Below are 23,011 nucleotides of genomic sequence, written 5' to 3'. Positions count from 1 at the left end.
ATCTGGCAGGCTCTTCCCAGCTACACGATCTTCAGCATGAATGCTTTGCTCCTTTTCAGCAAGCTCAGGTGGAAACGCCACAGAACTGGACGTTATAGTTCATAAAGAGTCTGTGATTAGAGCTGTGACAGCTCTGATCCCAGTCCGCACAGATTTATTTCTTCAAGAGAACACAGCAAGTGCCAAAGCACAAGAGCACTCACGGTGTCAACCGTGCGGGACAACTTGTACCACAGGAACTGGGCCAATCATGCAGGCTTTAGGGTGCTCTTGCAGATATCAGAACCATCCACGTGTGACATCAGGGCACAGCATCTCTACTGAGGCCACTTGTGCAGTGCCCAAGTAAGGGAAGTTCAGCCCATAAAGATTACAGCATATAAAGATGTACTTCCAGCAAAGGAAGGTGAGCACATAAAGATTATATATCTTGGAAATCCCACCTGAGGGGGAGCAAGGAACCATCATGGCAAAATCTACCCCCTGTGGGGACCACTACAGAACCCCCCTTCTACACAAGGACTGCAAGTTTAGGGGTTCCCCTCTCACAACACCTCGAACCTGAACAAGTTGTTTCATCAGACAACATTCAGCACTCTCCATCTCACCAGCTCTTACCAGCACACGGCCTACACCAGGCAGGCAGCAGCACAAGAGACAGTCTCTGCTTCAGACACTCCCAACTGCAAAGGACATTGTGGACATTTCACTATCACACTCTCATCTCCTTATCAGGAAGGCCTCCCGCTCCAGACCCTTAGCACCTAGGAAAGCATCCTCAGCAAGAAGACTCTCTTCCCATCCTGTCTCACCCCTTCCTCTACAAATCCATCGCTCCTCTACTCTGAGACGTGTTCTAAAGACAAATATATAACCTCATGATATTTTCTTAGGACACGATCCATGGTCTCCCCAAGGAGTTTCAGTTTCCCCACACAAGCCTTTCTGCTGCTCTTCCCATCAGACAAGTGCCAGGCCCTACTCTGTCCAGCAGATCAGAGCTTCCTTTCCTGTCACAAGGTTCAACATGCCTATTGCTGGTCCTTCCCAGCGATGACACACCATAAAAATCCACGGATGGTATCATCAACACAACAAGTGTATGGCACATGCTCTGCTGCTGACACCTCATGTTTTGTAATGCTTCTCTAAGGGAATAATATTTCCAAGTGGGATGTTAAAAACTCTGAACAGCAATGGCATCAGTTTTGTACTCCAAGACAAGAACCAAAATTCTGGCAAGGACACTAACACATGATACTGTCTGTGTAAGAGAATGTTATTTAAGAAGAGTTGGGAAAGGTGATTCTTTGATGTTGGGGGCTATTTGTTTGTTTGTTCATTACAGAAGGGAAGATTTCCACTTTTTAAGCTCTCTTAAGCCTTGATCATTGATGTGACAATTGATGTGAATTTTGAGGAACATCAAAAGGGACAGTGTACTGCACACTTTGTGGCTGGTCAGAGATACAAATATTCAGAAACGCGGGCAGCAGGAAAACAACAAATAAATTTCCCTTTTGAAACACATACCTTGGGTCACACTCTTCTCCCAGAATACTTTTTAGTTAATATATTTCTTCTCCCTGAGGACTTTATACTACTAACCAGCACAACATGATACCGGCAGGAAGATCATAGGAAATCTTTGTCTTAACCAATCTATTTTCTAAATGAGTCTCACAGTAGAATGATAACAGAGAACTTTTGTCCCTGAGTATTCACTGTTCACCTTGCATCACACCTTCACGTGACCACAATTAAAGAAGAGGAGGGCAGTTTCCAATGACAAGACAAATGAATACCACGCAGTCAACACTCAGCAAAGGCAATGAGGCGGTACATAGCTCCTGCGAATCTGTCACCGCCACAGCCCGGCGGTCTCGAACTCCTTCACCCACCTCGGGTGTAAATGTCACCCATCGGCATCAGAACGCCCTTGCGGTCTGCAAATCTCACACCTCCGGGCACTGCTTGTCACACAGGACAGTAATTCAATTCTACAGCAGAACAACTCACATTTAGAGCACCGAACCTCAGCTACCTACAGTAAATGCTCGACGGTGCTGCCGTACGATATCCTGGACCGCCCTCAGAGAGAGCCGGGGGCTCCGGCAGGGAGGCGGTGACAGATGCAAAGGTGCCATTGTCATCCTCAAGCACCCGCTAAGTACCCAAGGTCCCTAAGCCGTGGGAACTGAGCCCGGCTTCAAACAGCAACTAGCTAGAGGGCGGATGAGAAGGAGCAGAGAAGGGAACGAAGGAAAGCAGCGGCACTGACCGTGTGGAGGAGAGCGGAGGGCTCCGGCTGCGTGTCCTTGGCGGCGGGGCCGGGCGGCGGCGGAGGGAAGTTGGGGCTGAAAACCATGAGGTCGCTCTTGGCCGCGCCGTCCGCCACGCACAGGCTGCGGCTGTGGCGCTGCGAGTAGGACCAGCTGCCCACTTCGCTGGCGCACACCAGCGTGGTGGGCCCGGGCGCCGAGAGCACGGCCGCCCGCGGCGCCCAGCGCGACGCCGCGTAGAGCACCAGGGCCAGCAGGAAGAGGCTGGACACGGCGCAGATGGCCACCACCAGCCACACGTTGGTGGCCGCGCTGGCCGCACCGGGCGCCAGCTCCGCGCCCACCGCCGCCCGCGACGACGCCGAGGCCGAAGCCGCCGACGAGGAGGATGCCGCGGCCGCGGCCAGCGCCGCCTCGGCCGCCTCGAGCAGCGACACGCTGAGCGTGGCCGTGGCCGAGCGCGCGGGCTGGCCGTGGTCGCGCACGACGATGAGCAGCGTGTGGCGAGGGCCGTCCGCCTCGTCCAGCGCCCTCGCCGTGCTCACCTCGCCGCTGTAGAGGCCGACGCGGAAGGGGCCCTTGGCCCTCGGCTCCCACAGCTCGTAGCGCAGCCACGCGTTGTAGCCCGAGTCGGCGTCCACGGCGCGGATCTTGGCCACCACCTGCCCCGCCGGCGCCCCCCACGCCGCCCACGCCCACAGCGTGCCCGAGCCCGCCGCCGCCGCCGCCTCGGCCGGCACGGGGCCCGCCTCCGGCGCCGAGCCCGCAGGCGGCAGCAGCGCCGGCGCGTTGTCGTTCTCGTCCAGCACGAAGAGCTGCACCGTGGCGTTGCCGCACAGCGGCGGCTCGCCCGCGTCCACCGCGCGCACCTCGAACTGCAGCACCTGCAGCTCCTCGTAGTCCAAGGGCTGCAGCGCCCACAGCAGCCCGCTCTCCGCGTCCACCGACACGTAGCTCGACGCCGGGCGCCAGCCGGGCCCCGACCACGACGACGACGACGGCGGCAGCGCGGCCCCGCCGCCGGCCGCGCCGCCCTCCCACACCGAGTAGCTGACGCGCCCGTTGCCCGCCTCGTCCGGGTCCCGCGCCCACAGCCGCGCCAGCTCCGCGCCCGCCGCGTTGTTCTCCCGCGCCAGCACCGTGTACACGGCCTGCGCGAACGCCGGCGCGTTGTCGTTCACGTCCGACACCGGCACCCGCAGCCCGCGGCTGGCGCGCAGCGCCGGCGCCCCGCCGTCCTCCGCACGCACCTCCAGCTCGTACTCCGACACCCGCTCCCGGTCCAGCGCCTCGCGCAGCACCAGCGAGTACGAGCCCGCGAACGTCGCCTCCAGACCGAACGGCGACGCCGGCCACACCCAGCACCGCACGCGACCGTTCGCCCCCGAGTCCCGGTCCGACACGCTCAGCACGGCCACCACCGTCCCCACCGACGCGTCCTCCGCCACCGGCACCGACAGCGACGTCACCCACACCTCCGGCGCGTTGTCGTTCACGTCCACCACCTCCAGCACCACCTTGCAGTGACCCGACAGCGGGGGCATACCCTTATCTGTCGCATCCACTTGCAACCGATAGAGACTAACATCCTCAAAGTCTAAGTCACCCGTAAGACGGATCTCTCCACTGTTTTTATCAATTCTGAAAACGTCTCTTCCATCCTGAGGGAACAGGATCTGGAGCGAATACGAGATATTACTGTTCGCCCCCTCATCCAAATCCGTGGCATGTAGTCTGGCCACCAAAGTGCCTCGTTCTGCATTTTCCGCTAGCTGCACTTTATACACGGACTGGTTGAACTGGGGCGCGTTGTCGTTCGCATCCAGCACCGAGATCAGCAGCTCCATTGTCCCCGTCAGAGACGGCCGGCCCCCGTCACTCGCCGTCAGCACCAACCGGTGCACGGGAATCGTCTCGCGGTCCAAAGATTTCCTGAGCACCAGGAATAAGGACTCATCGTCCTCCTCGGTTTTTTGTAAATCCAGAGAGAAATGCTCGCTGGGGCTGAGTGTGTAGGAGAGCTGCGCATTCGCTCCGATATCCGCATCCGAGGCCCCCTCCAGCGGGAAACGAGACCCGGGCAGAGACGATTCCGCGATGCTGAGGTTTTTTCGTTGGGCGGGGAAGACGGGGGCATTGTCGTTGATGTCGGTGACCTCCAGCTCCACATGGAAGACGCGCAGCGGCCGCTCCAGCAGCACCTCCAGGCGCAGCGCGCACGGCGCGCTCTTGGCGCACAGCTGCTCCCGGTCGAGCCGCGAGCTCAGCAGCAGCGCGCCGCTCGCCCCGCTCAGCTCCACGCTCGCCCGCCGGCCCTGCGCCACCAGCCGCAGCCGCCGCGCCTCCGCCTCGCCCGCCTCCAGGCCCAGGTCCTGCGCCAGACGGCCCACCACCGTGCCGGCCTCGGCTTCCTCCGGCACCGAGTACCGCACCTGCCCGCCCGCCAGCGCCCAGGCCGCCTGCAGCACCAGCACCCGCACGGCCGCGCAACGCCGCTCGCCCATCGCCGCCGCTCCGCCTGCCGGCCCCGGCCCGGGCCCCGCACGGCTCCCCGCCGCCGCCCGCACGCACCGGCTCCGCTGCCCGGCCCGCGCCGCCCCCCCGCGCTCACAGCCGGGCTCTCCGCCGCACCGGGGCGGAGCCGCCCACACGCCGTTCCCGAGCCTGCAGCGACACCGTGCGCTGCTCCGCCGCCTCGCACGCTCCCACACAGTGCCCGTGCCTCGGACCCGCCATAGGTATGTTTTCTGCCGTGTCTTGTCGTGCTCCTCTTTTTTTTTCTTATATCTTCCTCTTCCTTTGAAAGTAATCCTTCATTTCTTCTTCCTCTTTCCTCGCTGCTTTTTTCATATTTCTTATTTCCTACATTTCCTTCTTTTAGGTCATGTTTCGTTTATCTTTCCTTCGTTTCTTTGTACTCTTTTCTATTTCTTCCCTGTCTATCTTCTTTTTCTTCCTTGTTTTGCCACTCTGCATTCTTTCCACCCCTTTCCCATCTCCTTCCAGCCTCCCGTATTCTTTAGCCACACTGGACGTTCGTCAGTTTTTCTGGCGCCCCGAAAACCATCAAATGCAGAACCATCAGCACTAATTACAGAGTATTGCTGCTGGATAGCAGTGCTGCTCTAACAAAGGCTGTTAGGAACCAGTTCCGTTCAGTGTCTACAGATATGGTCGGTGCGTGCTGGTCAGTTCTTTTATTGTCTCTTTTAGGTTTCCATTCTGTCCCTCGTTTCTACTTTCATTCTGGTTTACTTTTTTATTACTATTACCTTTTCTTTTCTTTTTTTTTTTCTTTTTTTTTTTTTTTTGGCATGGATTCATTATTTTCTTTACTCCTTCTTCTATTACTACTACTACTACTGTCCTTGTCTTTATCATTTATCCTTATGCTTTTCTATTTCCCACTTCCATTTACCCTCTTTCCATACTGCTTCCTTGTTCATTCTCTGTCTTTTCATTCCTGCTTATCCCTGTCCTAGGTCTTTTCCCCTCTCCTCATACTCCTCATACGTTTCCATCTTGCCTCTTCTGATTTTTTTTTTTTTTTTCCCCATCACTAAAATATATTACAAATCCTCACAATGTCGGTTGGGATTATATCTCCTTCTTCTTTTACCTGACTCCTTCAAATAAACAAACTACCTGTTTGTTTGTTTGATTGTTTTTAAAATTATCTTTCTACGTTCTTCATCCTTTCTCTTCTCCTTTCCTCACCTCTTCTCTTGTCGTTGCCTCCCCTTCTCTTCTACTTCCATATTACATCTTCTGTACATTCTTTCCTTCAACAAAATCTAAAAAATATTTTTAAAACACCTACGGCACCCCTGCCACGAATCACGGACATGCCCTTGGGCCAGAGTCTCATTTCTCTTGCCTACACCTCCTATCCATATGGAGAGAGAGCTTGCTGTCCATGCACCTGCAAATTCCCCTCCCTCCAGGAAAAAGGACACAAGTCTTCATTCAGCCTCCAGTGTTCTCAAGGACCCAGCAATAACACAGCAAGGCAGTCAGAGGGCAAAGAACAGCTCTGCTACATCAAAGGAGATTCTGCCACTCTCTGACACAGAAGCTGAAGCCACACTTATTGGGACATCTGTGCAAGGAGTCTTGAAAGAGTTCAAACAAGTCAGGGAATTTTCTCGTACAGGAACTCAAAGCTATCACAGCCCAGGATGACAACCCTCCTTAAAGACTTCAAAAAGCACTGGGCAACCACAGCTCCTGAGGACTTGTCATGTACCTCAGTCCTTCCTGACTCACTTTCCACTTACATGTTCAAAGTTCTCTTCCTTTCTCGGAGGCATTTGCTGCCCAGACAACACACCAAGAACCTCGCTATCTACAAGGCCCTACAGAAAAATCTCTCACTCACCTTAGAATGATCCAGTTGTCACACAGTCAAACAAAAGCCATGAAAGTAACACCACAACAATGTCACTAAGTCCCCTGACCTCCTACACATCTATTCAGTGAAATGAATTTTGGTCCCTCCTCCATTCCTGCTTGCTGTCACCCACTCAGTTGTGCCTGGAAATCTCAGAAAAGGAATGAGGGCAGGTAACGGCTGCTTTGTTGGTCAAATAGGATGAACATTCTGCTGATTCAACAAAAAGAGGCCACAACAGAACAGGAACTAAAGTACACTGGTCTCAAGAACCTCCACGTTCAGTGTATGACTTACCTCTTCTGAACTGGTTCCTTCTTCAGAAAAGAAATATGTTCGGGGCAGGGAGGTTAGTTTTAAAGGATATTTACCCTTAAAACTATCAGTGTTTTTGGGGAAACTGGTCAGAAAAAAATCGCTTCTGTTCCACAAAAACTGGACAGCATGCAGTGCCCATTATGCACTTCTCTCACAGGGGAAAAAGAAAGCAGACTTGTAAACTACAGAAGCTCTCTGTAAGTGAAACTTAGAAGAAGGGAATAGACATCCCCCACACTGATGGGGAATGCCCCAAATATCTGCCACGTTGCAAATGAGACACAGGAAATAAACACAACAACAAACAAACCCAACAAAACCAAAGCATGTGCAGTTTGATAGGGAAGAGGACTAAAAAAACCCTCCCATTCCGCTGTATTAAAATGCAAGTTTTGGAAACATCTTGAGTACCAAGACCCATCTAACAAGACAAAGAGCAGAGGGGTAATGAGGGAAAGGCTCGGAAGGCTTGCCAGCATGATCCAAATTTCAGAAATGTTCTCTTTGACCAACAACATTCCACACCAAACCCAGGTAATAAAGGCATACAAGGCAGATGTCTTCACTAAGAGCAATACCATTGAGAACAACAGTGTCCTAAGATATGCAGAACTTCTGGGTGTCCTGAGAGGATCCCAGAAAAGCAGCACTGTGGGATGGAACCATTCCTGAAGTATTCTATTATAATCCTGTTTTTTGCACCCTTGGAACAGGGATATCCACAGCTAAACAAACATTCTCCATTTTCTCCCCAAAGATGTATTCAAATCCTCCCTGTTGCTGTAGGACATGAAATAAAGATAAAAGACTCCAAATATTTCAGAAGGCAAAGAGTATATAAAAGCTTTATTGTCTAATTCTTACCACCTTTTATAAAGTGTTCCAATACAGATTCAACATGACTGGAGAATAGGAACGACACCTCTCTAATCCCATTGGTGAAACCAGAGAAACAGCAAAACAAGACCTGGAGAAAGATTGTTTTGGAAAGGATAGTTGTTTGCCAAGATTGTTTTGAGAAGAAGAGAAGTTTTTGAGAAGTTTGCCCTTGGGAAAAATTAGCAGCTGCTAGCAAACTAAAATCTCTTAGAAATATCAGGTCTACAGTCCCCTTCCCCCATACTTGGCACAAAGAATATACAGAGTCCTGCAAACCCATTGTGTGACTCTTCGACTTCTCCCATATTCCAGGATGCTTTGTGCCTTTTCAGCAATTGCAAATATAAACCGAGTTCTTAAACGTTCTGCAATTAGGGCAATGAGCAATACTGATCCCAGTCCCCACAAATCTTCTTCAAGAAAATGACACCGAACCTGAACCACAAATCCGGTCAGAATGTTAACTGGGTGGAAGAATTTCTACAGTAGAAAACCAGAGCGGCGCTGCTCTGTAGATGTGGAGGTTTGGCGTGTACATCCAGACACCAGAATGAGCCGTGTGTGATAACAGGACACACCATCTCTACCCAGAGTGACCGTGCAGGAGCACAAGTAGAAGAAAAGCACAACAAGATTACACCTGTGCCCTCAATGGCCCTTAAAAATCCTCTCTGAAGAGGAGCACGGACCCACCATGGCAAGAGGAGTGGAAGCTGAAATAAACACCCTACATGGAAAGCATCTTGTAATCCCACCCTCCCACAATAACACTCCCAAAGCAGCACCAAAAACGTTCATCAGAAATGTTCATCAGTCTGAATGTTGCCAACTCTTATAGAACACATTCCCTATGTCAGGCCTCAGGCAGCACAAGGAGCTGTCTCTGATGGGAGATATTCACAATCTCAAAGGACTCTGTGGCCATTTCAGTGCCACATATTAACTCAAGATCCAGAAGGCCTCCAACACTATACCCTTGGAATTTGGGAAAGGATCCTGGGAAGAAACAACTCTGGGCCCATCCTGCCTCCTGCTGTTCCCTAGGCATGCTCCATTCCTCACTTGGTAACATTTATTCTCGAGAAAAGGGCATAATCTCACATCTCCAAATCCTCTCTTATGACAACAGAGTATGATTTTACAGATAATTTCCAGCTCCCTCAGAAAAGTCTTCCCGCTGCTCCAGAGCACCATCCCAGTTTTCAAAATGCCTCTGTTGGACCAAAATGGAGAAATTACACTCTGTTGAATGAAAATACATTAAAGCAGAAGTCCAAATCGTCAGCTGTGCCCACAACTCTTGTAGAGGCAAATGACAGAGCATGAGGACAGAGAAGGAACCACATCAAGCTCAGCACTCTGCAATGGCAGTACACGCTGCCTTGGGTTCTGTTACCAGCACAGCCCCCTTATTTGACCTCCTTACACTAAACCCGGGTGGAAATGCTACATAGTAGACAGCAAGAGCGCTGTCTGCGAAAACGACACTTTAGGGAAGCGATTTCATTTTAGGGGAGAAAAATTCATATCCACAGCAGCAAACCTCAGCTGCGGACCATAATATCACAGCAGGGCCGCTACAACTTTCTCTCGAGCAAGCCTTCCGGGGACACTGTGACAGATACATAGGAACCATTGACACTGTTAAGGACCCGTCAAGCACCAGCCGCCCTCGGGCCGCGGCAATTTCACCTGCATCCCAGCAGGCACCGGCCGAGGAACAAAACAGAAAAGGCAGAGGAGGGAGAGAATAAGTAGAGATGAGCAAAGCAGCGGCACTGACCGTGTGGAGGAGAGCGGAGGGCTCCGGCTGCGTGTCCTTGGCGGCGGGGCCGGGCGGCGGCGGAGGGAAGTTGGGGCTGAAAACCATGAGGTCGCTCTTGGCCGCGCCGTCCGCCACGCACAGGCTGCGGCTGTGGCGCTGCGAGTAGGACCAGCTGCCCACTTCGCTGGCGCACACCAGCGTGGTGGGCCCGGGCGCCGAGAGCACGGCCGCCCGCGGCGCCCAGCGCGACGCCGCGTAGAGCACCAGGGCCAGCAGGAAGAGGCTGGACACGGCGCAGATGGCCACCACCAGCCACACGTTGGTGGCCGCGCCGGCCGCACCGGGCGCCAGCTCCGCGCCCACCGCCGCCCGCGACGACGACGAGGCCGAAGCCGCCGACGAGGAGGATGCCGCGGCCGCGGCCAGCGCCGCCTCGGCCGCCTCGAGCAGCGACACGCTGAGCGTGGCCGTGGCCGAGCGCGCCGGCTGGCCGTGGTCGCGCACGACGATGAGCAGCGTGTGGCGAGGGCCGTCCGCCTCGTCCAGCGCCCTCGCCGTGCTCACCTCGCCGCTGTAGAGGCCGACGCGGAAGGGGCCCTTGGCCCTCGGCTCCCACAGCTCGTAGCGCAGCCACGCGTTGTAGCCCGAGTCGGCGTCCACGGCGCGGATCTTGGCCACCACCTGCCCCGCCGGCGCCCCCCACGCCGCCCACGCCCACAGCGTGCCCGAGCCCGCCGCCGCCGCCGCCTCGGCCGGCACGGGGCCCGCCTCCGGCGCCGAGCCCGCAGGCGGCAGCAGCGCCGGCGCGTTGTCGTTCTCGTCCAGCACGAAGAGCTGCACCGTGGCGTTGCCGCACAGCGGCGGCTCGCCCGCGTCCACCGCGCGCACCTCGAACTGCAGCACCTGCAGCTCCTCGTAGTCCAAGGGCTGCAGCGCCCACAGCAGCCCGCTCTCCGCGTCCACCGACACGTAGCTCGACGCCGGGCGCCAGCCGGGCCCCGACCACGACGACGACGACGACGGCGGCAGCGCGGCCCCGCCGCCGGCCACGCCGCCCTCCCACACCGAGTAGCTGACGCGCCCGTTGCCCGCCTCGTCCGGGTCCCGCGCCCACAGCCGCGCCAGCTCCGCGCCCGCCGCGTTGTTCTCCCGCGCCAGCACCGTGTACACGGCCTGCGCGAACGCCGGCGCGTTGTCGTTCACGTCCGACACCGGCACCCGCAGCCCGCGGCTGGCGCGCAGCGCCGGCGCCCCGCCGTCCTCCGCACGCACCTCCAGCTCGTACTCCGACACCCGCTCCCGGTCCAGCGCCTCGCGCAGCACCAGCGAGTACGAGCCCGCGAACGTCGCCTCCAGACCGAACGGCGACGCCGGCCACACCCAGCACCGCACGCGACCGTTCGCCCCCGAGTCCCGGTCCGACACGCTCAGCACGGCCACCACCGTCCCCACCGACGCGTCCTCCGACACCGGCACCGACAGCGACGTCACCCACACCTCCGGCGCGTTGTCGTTCACGTCCACCACCTCCAGCACCACCTTGCAGTGGCCCGACAGCGGGGGCGTCCCTTGGTCTCTCGCCTCAATACGAAAATCAAATACATTGACTTCCTCAAAATCTAGAGCACCCGTGAGGTGAATCTCCCCGGTCTTTGGATTGATGGAAATCACATCCCTTCCACTTGGAGGAACAAAATTCGTTACGGCATAGGTCACCTCACTGTTAATTCCCTCATCGGCATCCGTGGCGTTCACCCTCGTCACCACTGTCCCCACAGCAGCGCTCTCCGGCAGCTGCACTGTGTACACGGACTGGTTGAACTGAGGCGCGTTGTCGTTCACATCCAGCACCGAGATCAGCAGCTCCATTGTCCCTGTCAGAGACGGCCGGCCCCCGTCACTCGCCGTCAGCACCAACCGGTGCACGGGAATCGTCTCGCGGTCCAGAGATTTCGTTAGAACGAGTTCAGGTTCAATATTTCGCTCATGGGACTTTTGCAGATCTAGAGAAAAATACTCGCTGGGGCTGAGTGTGTAGGAGAGCTGCGCGTTCGCTCCGATATCCGCATCCGAGGCCCCCTCCAGAGGGAATCGAGACCCCGGCACAGACGATTCCGCGATGCTGAGGTTTTTCCGTTGGGCGGGGAAGACGGGGGCATTGTCGTTGATGTCGGTGACCTCCAGCTCCACATGGAAGACGCGCAGCGGCCGCTCCAGCAGCACCTCCAGGCGCAGCGCGCACGGCGCGCTCTTGGCGCACAGCTGCTCCCGGTCGAGCCGCGAGCTCAGCAGCAGCGCGCCGCTCGCCCCGCTCAGCTCCACGCTCGCCCACCGGCCCTGCGCCACCAGCCGCAGCCGCCGCGCCTCCGCCTCGCCCGCCTCCAGGCCCAGGTCCTGCGCCAGACGGCCCACCACCGTGCCGGCCTCGGCTTCCTCCGGCACCGAGTACCGCACCTGCCCGCCCGCCAGCGCCCAGGCCGCCTGCAGCACCAGCACCCGCACGGCCGCGCAACGCCGCTCGCCCATCGCCGCCGCTCCGCCTGCCGGCCCCGGCCCGGGCCCCGCACGGCTCCCCGCCGCCGCCCGGACGCACCGGCTCTGCTGCCCGGCCCGCGCCGCCCCCCCGCGCTCACAGCCGGGCTCTCCGCCGCACCGGGGCGGAGCCGCCCACACGCCGTTCCCGAGCCTGCAGCGACACCGTGCGCTGCTCCGCCGCCTCGCACGCTCCCACACAGCGCCCGCGCCTTCATCCCATCGCGGCCACCTCGGCTTCCGCATCCTGCTCCTCTCCGTCCCTGTCTGTGTCTCTCTCTTTTTTCTTTTGGTGGGGTTAGGATTTTTCTGTTTGTTTGGTTTTTGGGTTTTTTATTCAACGTGCTTCTTCATATTCGATTTCTTCTTTATTCCACTTCTTTAATCTCTCTTATCTTTCCATTCTGCATTTTAAATTTTTTTTTCTCCTTTTCACGGTTTTCTTTCCATCTTTCTTTTTTCCCGCTTCCATCTCTTTGTTTTTTCATCTCTTTTGCTTCCTTCTTCTCTTCGTTTTCTGCTTTCTTCTTGCCCTGTGTGACCAATATTTCCTGCCATTTCCCTTTTATTTCCATCTTTTATAACTCCACTGCCAAATTGCCGCTGTCGTCAGAGGCCGCGATCGAGGCCATCAATGCAAGAGCCGTGAGCTTTAATTTCAGGGCATCATCTCCTTCGCACGGGACAGGAGCGAGTGGGGAGATCACAGGACACCAACTTCACTCCGTGTTAGAAGAGAACGTCGGCGCATCCTGGTAATCTCCTTGACACACCCCCTCTTGATTTCTCCTCTTTCTCAGCTTCCTTCCTTTAGTCCTTTTTTTTTTTTTTTTTTTTTTTCTTTCTTCTCCCACACATTTAATATTTCAACTTTCCTTTCTTTTCTTTTTCTCTCCGTTTTCATTCTTTCATTGTTTTATTTTCTCTTCCCTTTTCCTTTTCTGTTCCTTGTCCTTCCCTCGCTGTCTCTCCTTCCCTCTTTGCCTACTCGCTTTCTCTTCCAATACAGCATTTTCTACATTACATCATTCTCACCGTGCAGTGCCACCACACCCTTACACAAAACCTCTTATTCCTGTTCCCCGTCACTTCTCATCGAGGCTCACACAGGGTTCCTCAATACCAGGGATATAGAGGTTCTCGACTGCTGAGAGCATGTAGAGAAAATGCTGGTGCATGCCTACAATCTCCTCTGTCATCCTTTCTTCCCTTTTTTCTCTCTTTCTTCCTTGCTTGATTTTTTACTTGCAGAGATTCCTTTTCCTTTCTCCTCCTTTCTTCCTTTACTGACCTTTCTTTTCTTTCTCTTCCTTTTTCTTTCATGCCTCACAATACCCTCCTTGATTCCTCTTCTCTTCCCTTCCATGTCCATACTTTTTATTTCCCCCTTACCAAAATGTTTTCTAAACCAAATGATTTAGAAATCATCCTCCACATCATCCTCTTCATGCATCACAGACCTGCTCTCTGATGGGAGGGCTCCTGGGGACCTTGCATGCCTCGTGATGAGGAGCAACTGTCCTGATTTCCCCCAGAAAAAGTCAAGTAAATGGATTGTTGTTGGAGTCCAGGGCATTCCTTTGGTTGCCCTGGAGGGTCAGGGACCTGGGCAGGGGGGTCTGGGACCCCAGCCCAGAGCTCAGAGAGACACTGGATTTGATTTCAGTCCATGGGAGAGGCTTCTTGCACTGCAGGAAGCATTGCAGGCCACAAGTGTGTGAAAAATAGTAGTTTAGTATATCACAGGGTGAAAAAACAGTGGGTTTGGGATTTTTGGCATTGGAGTGAATGGGGCAAGATGGAGAATTTGGGGCATTGTCTCCTTCTTCTTCCTTCTTGTTCCCTCACTCCATTTCAGCAGTGACGTGGCACAAAGTAGTTAGTGAGGATTGGGTCAGAGTAAAGATGACCTTTTTGGTAATAGTGATAGACATTGGTAAGAAATAGTAAACAAAGAATACGTAGCAATTAGTATAAAAGATAAGGACAGCCCAGAGACAGGAGGAGTCACCAGATGTCCGAGCCGCAGCAAACATCTTTTGGACACTGAGAAAATTGTAAGATAAGAACTAATAAACGAAGCATGTAACCTTGAAGACTCCATCTTTTCCTGCGTTTGGCACAGAGCTTTGCAGAGGGCCAGAACTCTAAAACCACCTGAATGCCGGGGAATTTAAACCCCTGAAAGGGAGCCCCTGACAACTGCCATCCCTGAGTGGGCAGAAACAGATTGTGTCTACAGCTCCTCTCCCCTTGCCTCCCCATCAGGAAGAAAGCCACACTCCTCAGACTCCAGGCCCCTCCTGGAGCAGCAAATAACACAGCAAAGCAGTGACAGGACAAAGAACAGCTGTACTACACCGGGAAAAGAATACACCTCCCTTGGCATCACAAGACCAATCACCGAGTCCTTTGACATCAGTGCAAACAGGCTCCAATAAGCACAAATAACCCATGGAATTCTCTCACTTCGGAACTCAAATGCATCACAGCCCAGCACACCATTCTGCCAGGGGCACTGAACAAGCACAGTGCCACCACAGTTCCTCAGAATTCTCCATGTATTTCAGTGAAGAGCTGTTCTTCCTGCCTCATTTTCCATGTCTGATAAATGGCAAGCTCTTGCTTCTCCCCCCAGGCAAAAAAGCTCTGCCAGAAAAACACAGCAAGAACTCCTGTACCCAGGGGCATTAGCCCCCAAGGAATACCTCTCACTCAATTCCATCCTCCACCCAGAAATACATTCCAAACTAAAGCCACAGAATCGTCCCTGAGAACATGCTCTCCACTCCCAACACATCTCTTTTGAGAAATACATTAGAGGCCCTCCTCCCTCTCTGCTTGCTGCCAACTGCTCAGACCATGCTGGAAGAAGCAGGAAAGAAACGAGAGCAGACTGTGGTCCAGTCTGGGAATTAGAGAATATTTCAAGTTGGAAGGAAGCTGCAGGGATTGTTGAGTCCGATTCCCAATCCAGACACATTTGGTCAATGCAAGATGAAGATACCACAACTAAATAGGCATAAAGGTACAGCTGTCTCTCAGACCCACCTTCTTTGGCAAGGAGCCACTTACCTGTAGCATCACTGATTGCTTCTTCAGAATAGAAATATTTTCAGAGCACAAAACTGGTTCTAACACTAACAGAGACCATTGGGAACAATGGGTAGGAAACAATGACGTGCATTCTAGAAAAGCCTTGAAATCACTGGGCAAAGCACAGCGCTCCCATGTGCACTTCTGTGATGGGGAAAGGGCACCAGAAAGCCAAGGAAGGACACTGCCTCAACATCAGCCTCAGCCTGGGGGAATGGAAAAGTCATCCTGCACACTGATAGAAAATTACCCAAATGTTTGCAACCAGACAGCAGCCAAAACTCAGTATCTCATATTATCAGGTCTTACCAACACATTGCTAACGTCAGAGACAGAAAAACAAGACTGTGAGAGTTTGGTAAGAAGGGAAGAAAGCCAAACAATCCAATTCCACTCTATTGAAATGCATGAAGGGAACAACGGGACATAAGGATATGCAGCACTTCGGGAGAGCTGGAGAAACCCCAGCTATTAGTAATGTCTGTGGAGCCTCTTCTTGACATTTTCTACTAGAATCCTCTGACTCACACCCGGGGAAATGGCAACTCCCCCTAAGCACACATTCTCCAGCCCTTCACCAAAGGCACAGACTGTTCTACACATCATCTCCCTCAGGCAAGACCCTTCCCTGATAAAGGTCATCCTCATCACACACATGCCCAGGCCACACCTTGTGCCACTTGCAGAATCTCTTTCACAACACCACAAAACCTGCTATAAGAACCTCCTTTGCATACCCTCACCTTCCTTCCCTTACAATTGGCACAAAGAACATCTGGAGGGTTATGAAGCCCCCCCCTGTCTGGCAGATTCTTCTCATCTGTGTGTGTGTCATGGTTTATGCCTCTTCAGCAATCTCTGGTGCAAACACCACAGAACAGAAGAACCGACTTCTTAAGAACTTTATGACATAAAGGCATGTCTGTTGTCACCCCATTCCACATGGACTTTGCACTTTGTGAGAACGAGAGCAATGCCAAAGCACAAGCACACCCCATAACAGCAGCTGGGTGGGAGAATTTGTACCACAGAGAACCGCAGCTGTGCTGCTGTGCAGGGATTTGTGTGTACATCAGACATCAGAATCAGCCACCTGTGACAACAGGACACATAACTTCCACCAAAGGTAAACTTTCAAGTCCACAAGTATGGGAAGCTGAATGCACAAAGATGACATCCACATTATCATGTGCCCTTAAAAATTAGCCCAAGGAGGACCAAGGAACCATCATGGAAAGATCTGTGGCTGTGGAGCTACTGTAGATGCCCCCCACTATAGAAGGACAGGAGGATAAAGTGCTACCCTCCCAGAAAAGGTTCTCCAAAACAGGAATCAAAAAGTTCATTGGGAATTCATCAGCACTCTGCATGCCTCACCCTCTTTACCAATGCCTTGTCTGCCTCGGGCAGGCAGCAGCACCAGGGACTGTCTCTGGTGGGAAATATTCCTAACCTCAAAGGACATGATGGGCGTTAAACTACCATGGAATTGCCTCAATGCCCAGAAGGCCTTCACCTCCATACCTTCAGGAGCCCAGGAATGGATCTTGGGAAGAAAACCCCTGCCCATCCTGCCTCGTCATTTTCTCTAGGCATCCCCCATTGACTGCTCTGGGATGTGTTCTCAAGACAAGAACATCTCCTCGCATTCTCTCTTCTTATGACGTGGCCCATGGTCTTCCCAAGGATTTCCAGTTCCCACAGACTGGGAGGTCACACTTCCTCTTATGACGTGGTCAGGGCCTACTCAGCGCCACTGCCCTATTCCCCTCCTCTCCTGTGCCTTCCCCAGTCTCAGATGGAAACATTACCCACTGTGGAGAACACTATTTATACAAGTGATGTCAGGACAGTGCTAGAGGCAGTGGCCATTGACAGCGTGCTGTGAAAGACCAACCCAAATGCTGAAAAATACATCCCTGCCAGCAATGATACCTCCTGCACAGGTAAATGTGGTGTCGGGTATGGCTTGAATGTTTGGGGTATTAGGGTGGGTTTTGTTTGGAAAAGGGGGCTTCCAAGGGTGTGGCTGTTGATGCAAATCCTAACACAACATGAAAGTAGGACAGTGTATGGTCATGCCACCTCACTGGACAATCCAGCTGCAATCCACTTCAGAAAGGCAAGACAAAAAAATGAAAACATATCTTTAGGTCACGCTCCTCTGCCTGCACACTCTCTACTGGTAACTAGAATAAAAACATCCTTGGAGAAAGAACACAGGAAATGTGTTTAAGAGCTTCCCTGCTTTCACAATGGCTCAGGTGAGCCAAGCAAATGGGGGAAATTACACCATGAGGAGAGAGAACAGTGAAGTCACAACTGTCATCGTGCATCTCCTCTCTTATGGAGGAGAGTCACACAAGAGTACAGAGTTCTTCATAAGAAACCACATTAAACAGCAGCATGATCAGCAGTCAGCAACAGTAACAGCACAGTAAAGAGTTCGTAGAGAACTGTCTCATGACATGGTGCATGTCTTCTCAGGGACTTCCACTTCCAGCAGCCAAATCTCACTGCTCAGGGTCAACCTTGATACCAGGAAATGACCAGGGCCTACACAATTGCACAGCCACATCCACCTCTGCAACCCGTCACTGCCTCCTCTACCTCCACAGGGCTCACTGCAGCTTTTGCAGACTATTGCCAGCAACGAGAGCACCACAGAAAAACATAGAGAAGATATCATATAGACCATGCCCAGAGCTCTACTGCTTCTCAAGCTGATGTGGGAACAACTCCAAATGACAATGGCATTGATTTCATGTTGTGATAGGATAACTCAATCCCTGACAAGCACCCCAACATACAGGAGCAGAATTCGTGTTTCAGCTTTTATTATTAGGGATTTTGGTGCTTGCTTGCTCGCTTGGGTGTATTCTTTGTTAGCCGATTTCCAGTGCTTTAGAAAGAACATGGCTCCTGACACAAATATTCCAAGGATATCATAGAAGCCAGTGTACGTCATGCCAATTCTCTGGCCAGGAATGCAAGTCTACAAGCATTCCATCAAGGAGAGAACCAACCCTCCTCACAGCTGATATTGTATTTGCTGTGCTCAGCAGACTCCCTGGAGTTGACCCTTCACGTTTTCTACTGCTTCAGCTATTCTGGATGGAAATCCTAATCACCTGCCAGTTCTGTAACTCCCCTGAAATGTCAGATGTCTATTTTTACACACGGTATCAGGATATCTCTAATGACAATGTACTTTGATTTAATGATCTGATGGAAACAAATGCTGATGACCATAGCAGCATAAGGGATAATATCCACACCGGTATATTTGTGTATTTTTAAAGAGAATTCTTCTGGATAATTCAGAACACTGCCGCTGGTGATACAAATATTGAAATAATATCGAGACGGGAAAGTGTCAATCTCCAGCCATGAGCAAAAGTACATAGAATGATTTTGAGGGGGAAGGAGGTTGTGGAAACAAAATTTCCCTCTTTTACACTGACCGTCAATCACCAACCTTTGCATAAACAGTTTATTATGCTATCTAGAAAACCAAAACACTGAGAAAAGAACACAGGAAAAGTCCAGTAAATCCTTCCCGGGTACTATAATCAATCTGCTGGCAGAACCAATGGGGAAAAATTACACCAGAGAAGGAGAAAACCTAGAGGCCTCAATTGTAACCCTTCAGCACGTCACTTGCACTGAGGAGGAAGAGGGGACAGTTTTTGACAGTGCTGGTATCAGCACAACCAGCAGTCACTAAAGGCAGTTGAGCGGTGCACGGTGCCTGGGGGTTTGTCACCTCTACATCCTGCGTGTCTTCACCTCTCTCAGCGAGCGCGGGTTGAAATGCTACACAGCAGCAAGCGAAAGCGCTGTCAGCAGAGCCGACACCTCGGCGCACTTTTTATCACAATGGACAGAGATTTCTTTCTACGGGAGAGCAAACTGAGGAGAGAAGAACTCGCCCTCGGAGCAGCAAACCTCAGCGAGGGTCCCTAATGGCTGCGGGATGCGGGAAGACATTTCCCCAGCTCAGAACACCCGGGGAGATCCGGCAAGGACGCTGCGGCAGACACAAAGGTGCCCTTAGGATTTTTAAGATTCAGTCAACATTACAGCGCCGTCAGCACGGGGGGAGCGGAGCCGCGGTACAAAGAGGAACTGGCCAGGGGGCGGGAGAGAGTGGGCAGAGGGAGGAGAGAAAGAGTAAAGGCGAGCAGGGGAGGAGCACTGACCGTGTGGAGGAGAGCGGAGGGCTCCGGCTGCGTGTCCTTGGCGGCGGGGCCGGGCGGCGGCGGAGGGAAGTTGGGGCTGAAAACCATGAGGTCGCTCTTGGCCGCGCCGTCCGCCACGCACAGGCTGCGGCTGTGGCGCTGCGAGTAGGACCAGCTGCCCACTTCGCTGGCGCACACCAGCGTGGTGGGCCCGGGCGCCGAGAGCACGGCCGCCCGCGGCGCCCAGCGCGACGCCGCGTAGAGCACCAGGGCCAGCAGGAAGAGGCTGGACACGGCGCAGATGGCCACCACCAGCCACACGTTGGTGGCCGCGCTGGCCGCACCGGGCGCCAGCTCCGCGCCCACCGCCGCCCGCGACGACGACGAGGCCGAAGCCGCCGACGAGGAGGATGCCGCGGCCGCGGCCAGCGCCGCCTCGGCCGCCTCGAGCAGCGACACGCTGAGCGTGGCCGTGGCCGAGCGCGCCGGCTGGCCGTGGTCGCGCACGACGATGAGCAGCGTGTGGCGAGGGCCGTCCGCCTCGTCCAGCGCCCTCGCCGTGCTCACCTCGCCGCTGTAGAGGCCGACGCGGAAGGGGCCCTTGGCCCTCGGCTCCCACAGCTCGTAGCGCAGCCACGCGTTGTAGCCCGAGTCGGCGTCCACGGCGCGGATCTTGGCCACCACCTGCCCCGCCGGCGCCCCCCCACGCCGCCCACGCCCACAGCGTGCCCGAGCCCGCCGCCGCCGCCGCCTCGGCCGGCACGGGGCCCGCCTCCGGCGCCGAGCCCGCAGGCGGCAGCAGCGCCGGCGCGTTGTCGTTCTCGTCCAGCACGAAGAGCTGCCACCGTGGCGTTGCCGCACAGCGGCGGCTCGCCCGCGTCCACCGCGCGCACCTCGAACTGCAGCACCTGCAGCTCCTCGTAGTCCAAGGGCTGCAGCGCCCACAGCAGCCCGCTCTCCGCGTCCACCGACACGTAGCTCGACGCCGGGCGCCAGCCGGGCCCCGACCACGACGACGACGACGACGGCGGCAGCGCGGCCCCGCCGCCGGCCACGCCGCCCTCCCACACCGAGTAGCTGACGCGCCCGTTGCCCGCCTCGTCCGGGTCCCGCGCCCACAGCCGCGCCAGCTCCGCGCCCGCCGCGTTGTTCTCCCGCGCCAGCACCGTGTACACGGCCTGCGCGAACGCCGGCGCGTTGTCGTTCACGTCCGACACCGGCACCCGCAGCCCGCGGCTGGCGCGCAGCGCCGGCGCCCCGCCGTCCTCCGCACGCACCTCCAGCTCGTACTCCGACACCCGCTCCCGGTCCAGCGCCTCGCGCAGCACCAGCGAGTACGAGCCCGCGAACGTCGCCTCCAGACCGAACGGCGACGCCGGCCACACCCAGCACCGCACGCGACCGTTCGCCCCCGAGTCCCGGTCCGACACGCTCAGCACGGCCACCACCGTCCCCACCGACGCGTCCTCCGACACCGGCACCGACAGCGACGTCACCCACACCTCCGGCGCGTTGTCGTTCACGTCCAGCACCTCCAGCACCACCTTGCAGTGACCCGACAGCGGGGGCGTCCCCTTATCTGTCGCATCCACTTGCAACCGATAGAGACCAACATCCTCAAAGTCTAAGTCACCCGTAAGACGGATCTCTCCACTGTTTTTATCAATTCTGAAAACGTCTCTTCCATCCTGAGGGAACAGGATCTGGAGCGAATACGAGATATTACTGTTCGTCCCCTCATCCAAATCCGTGGCATGTAGTCTGGCCACCAAAGTGCCTCGTTCTGCATTTTCAGGCAGCTGCACTTTATACACGGACTGGTTGAACTGAGGCGCGTTGTCGTTCGCATCCAGCACCGAGATCAGCAGCTCCATTGTCCCTGTCAGAGACGGCCGGCCCCCGTCACTCGCCGTCAGCACCAACCGGTGCACGGGAATCGTCTCGCGGTCCAGAGATTTCCTGAGCACCAGGAATAAGGACTCATCGTCCTCCTCGGATTTTTGTAAATCCAGAGAGAAATGCTCGCTGGGGCTGAGTGTGTAGGAGAGCTGCGCGTTCGCTCCGATATCCGCATCCGAGGCCCCCTCCAGCGGGAAACGAGACCCAGGCAGAGTGGTCAGTTCGGCGATGCTGAGGTTTTTTCGTTGGGCGGGGAAGACGGGGGCATTGTCGTTGATGTCGGTGACCTCCAGCTCCACATGGAAGACGCGCAGCGGCCGCTCCAGCAGCACCTCCAGGCGCAGCGCGCACGGCGCGCTCTTGGCGCACAGCTGCTCCCGGTCGAGCCGCGAGCTCAGCAGCAGCGCGCCGCTCGCCCCGCTCAGCTCCACGCTCGCCCGCCGGCCCTGCGCCACCAGCCGCAGCCGCCGCGCCTCCGCCTCGCCCGCCTCCAGGCCCAGGTCCTGCGCCAGACGGCCCACCACCGTGCCGGCCTCGGCTTCCTCCGGCACCGAGTACCGCACCTGCCCGCCCGCCAGCGCCCAGGCCGCCTGCAGCACCAGCACCCGCACGGCCGCGCAACGCCGCTCGCCCATCGCCGCCGCTCCGCCTGCCGGCCCCGGCCCGGGCCCCGCACGGCTCCCCGCCGCCGCCCGGACGCACCGGCTCTGCTGCCCGGCCCGCGCCGCCCCCCCGCGCTCACAGCCGGGCTCTCCGCCGCACCGGGGCGGAGCCGCCCACACGCCGTTCCCGAGCCTGCAGCGACACCGTGCGCTGCTCCGCCGCCTCGCACGCTCCCACACAGCGCCCGTGCCTCTGAAGCATCGTCATGCCCTCTGCTGTCTCTCCTTCTGTATTCTTACTTTTCTTATGTCCTTTCCTCTATCGCTTGCGATTTGCTTTTATAGGTTCATTCTTTTCCCTCCTCTTCTCTTCCCTTTCTTCTTTTCTATTATTCTCTGGTTTTCGTCGGTTTGCCTTTCCTATCTCTTTCCTACTCTTTCCTTTGGCGTCTTCTTAGTCTTCTCGAATGTTGCGTCTCCTGTTTGTTGTCCTTCTGATTTCTTGCCCTGTGCCATCCTTCCTTCCTCCCTCCCTCCCTCATCTTTGCTCTTCTTTACCCTCGCCCGCAATTCGCAGTTGCCTCCTGCGCCGTGGTGGAAACCATCAAAGTCGGAGCTCTCAGCACTCATTCTGGTATGTCAGCGCTAATTATGGTATGTCAGCGCTAATTATGGTATGTCAGCGCTAATTATGATGTATCACTGCTGGGGCGCGGTGCTCCAACCGGGGGAAATGTTGTTAGGGACCAGCTCTGCTCAGCGTCTAAACGTCAGGTCGGTGCCTACTGATCAGGTCCTTTATCTTCTTTTTATTTTCTTCCATTCTCTTCTTTCGTTGTTACATCCTTGCTCCCTTTCTGTCTTACTTTTTACTTGTATATTCGCCTTCCTTGATATATCCTTTTCTCCTTCATTTTCTTCTGCTATTCCTTCTCTTCTCTTTCTGTCTTTCCCTTCTGGTTACGGGTTCTCTTTCCTATGTCTTCTTCGTGCTCTTAACTTTCGTATATTTTACCTACCCCTTCTCACTTTATTTCCTTACCTCTTATGTCCTTCTATTTCCTTCA

At 55.1% G+C, this 23,011-nt stretch overlaps 3 protein-coding genes across 3 annotated transcripts; all 3 read right to left on the bottom strand.

Annotated features, from left to right (window-relative positions):
- Window positions 1–2,211: 2,211 nt before the first annotated feature.
- Window positions 2,212–4,786, bottom strand: LOC120759379 (protocadherin alpha-6-like). Its single transcript, XM_040078555.1, has one exon. It carries the CDS (start codon window positions 4,784–4,786, stop codon window positions 2,225–2,227), a length of 2,562 nt encoding a protein of 853 aa, XP_039934489.1. The 3' UTR covers window positions 2,212–2,224.
- A 4,660-nt stretch (window positions 4,787–9,446) lies between these two features.
- Window positions 9,447–12,160, bottom strand: LOC120759378 (protocadherin alpha-6-like). Its single transcript, XM_040078554.1, has 2 exons — window positions 9,562–12,160; window positions 9,447–9,481 (listed from the first exon to the last, which is right to left on the bottom strand). Exons 1-2 carry the CDS (start codon window positions 12,158–12,160, stop codon window positions 9,447–9,449), a joined length of 2,634 nt encoding a protein of 877 aa, XP_039934488.1.
- A 7,181-nt stretch (window positions 12,161–19,341) lies between these two features.
- On the bottom strand, window positions 19,342–22,574 carry LOC120759377 (protocadherin alpha-6-like). Its single transcript, XM_058422532.1, is given in 4 exon segments — window positions 19,342–20,145; window positions 20,147–20,284; window positions 20,286–21,966; window positions 22,372–22,574. Coding segments are annotated over 4 exon segments (2,826 nt in total).
- Window positions 22,575–23,011: the final 437 nt, after the last annotated feature.

The sequence above is a fragment of the Hirundo rustica genome, chromosome 14 (assembly GCF_015227805.2).
Source record: "Hirundo rustica isolate bHirRus1 chromosome 14, bHirRus1.pri.v3, whole genome shotgun sequence".
Classification (NCBI taxonomy): Eukaryota; Metazoa; Chordata; class Aves; order Passeriformes; family Hirundinidae; genus Hirundo; species Hirundo rustica.
This window is presented reverse-complemented; position numbering and strand designations above follow the sequence as displayed.

Coding starts and splice junctions, on each gene's coding strand:
- LOC120759379 (XM_040078555.1), bottom strand. CDS start 4,786: ATGGGCGAGCGGCGTTGCGCGGCCGTGCGGGTGCTGGTGCTGCAGGCG.
- LOC120759378 (XM_040078554.1), bottom strand. CDS start 12,160: ATGGGCGAGCGGCGTTGCGCGGCCGTGCGGGTGCTGGTGCTGCAGGCG. Junction 9,482..9,561: donor CGGTGCCTGCTGGGATGCAG/GTGAAATTGCCG, acceptor TATCTGTCACAG/TGTCCCCGGAAGGCTTGCTC.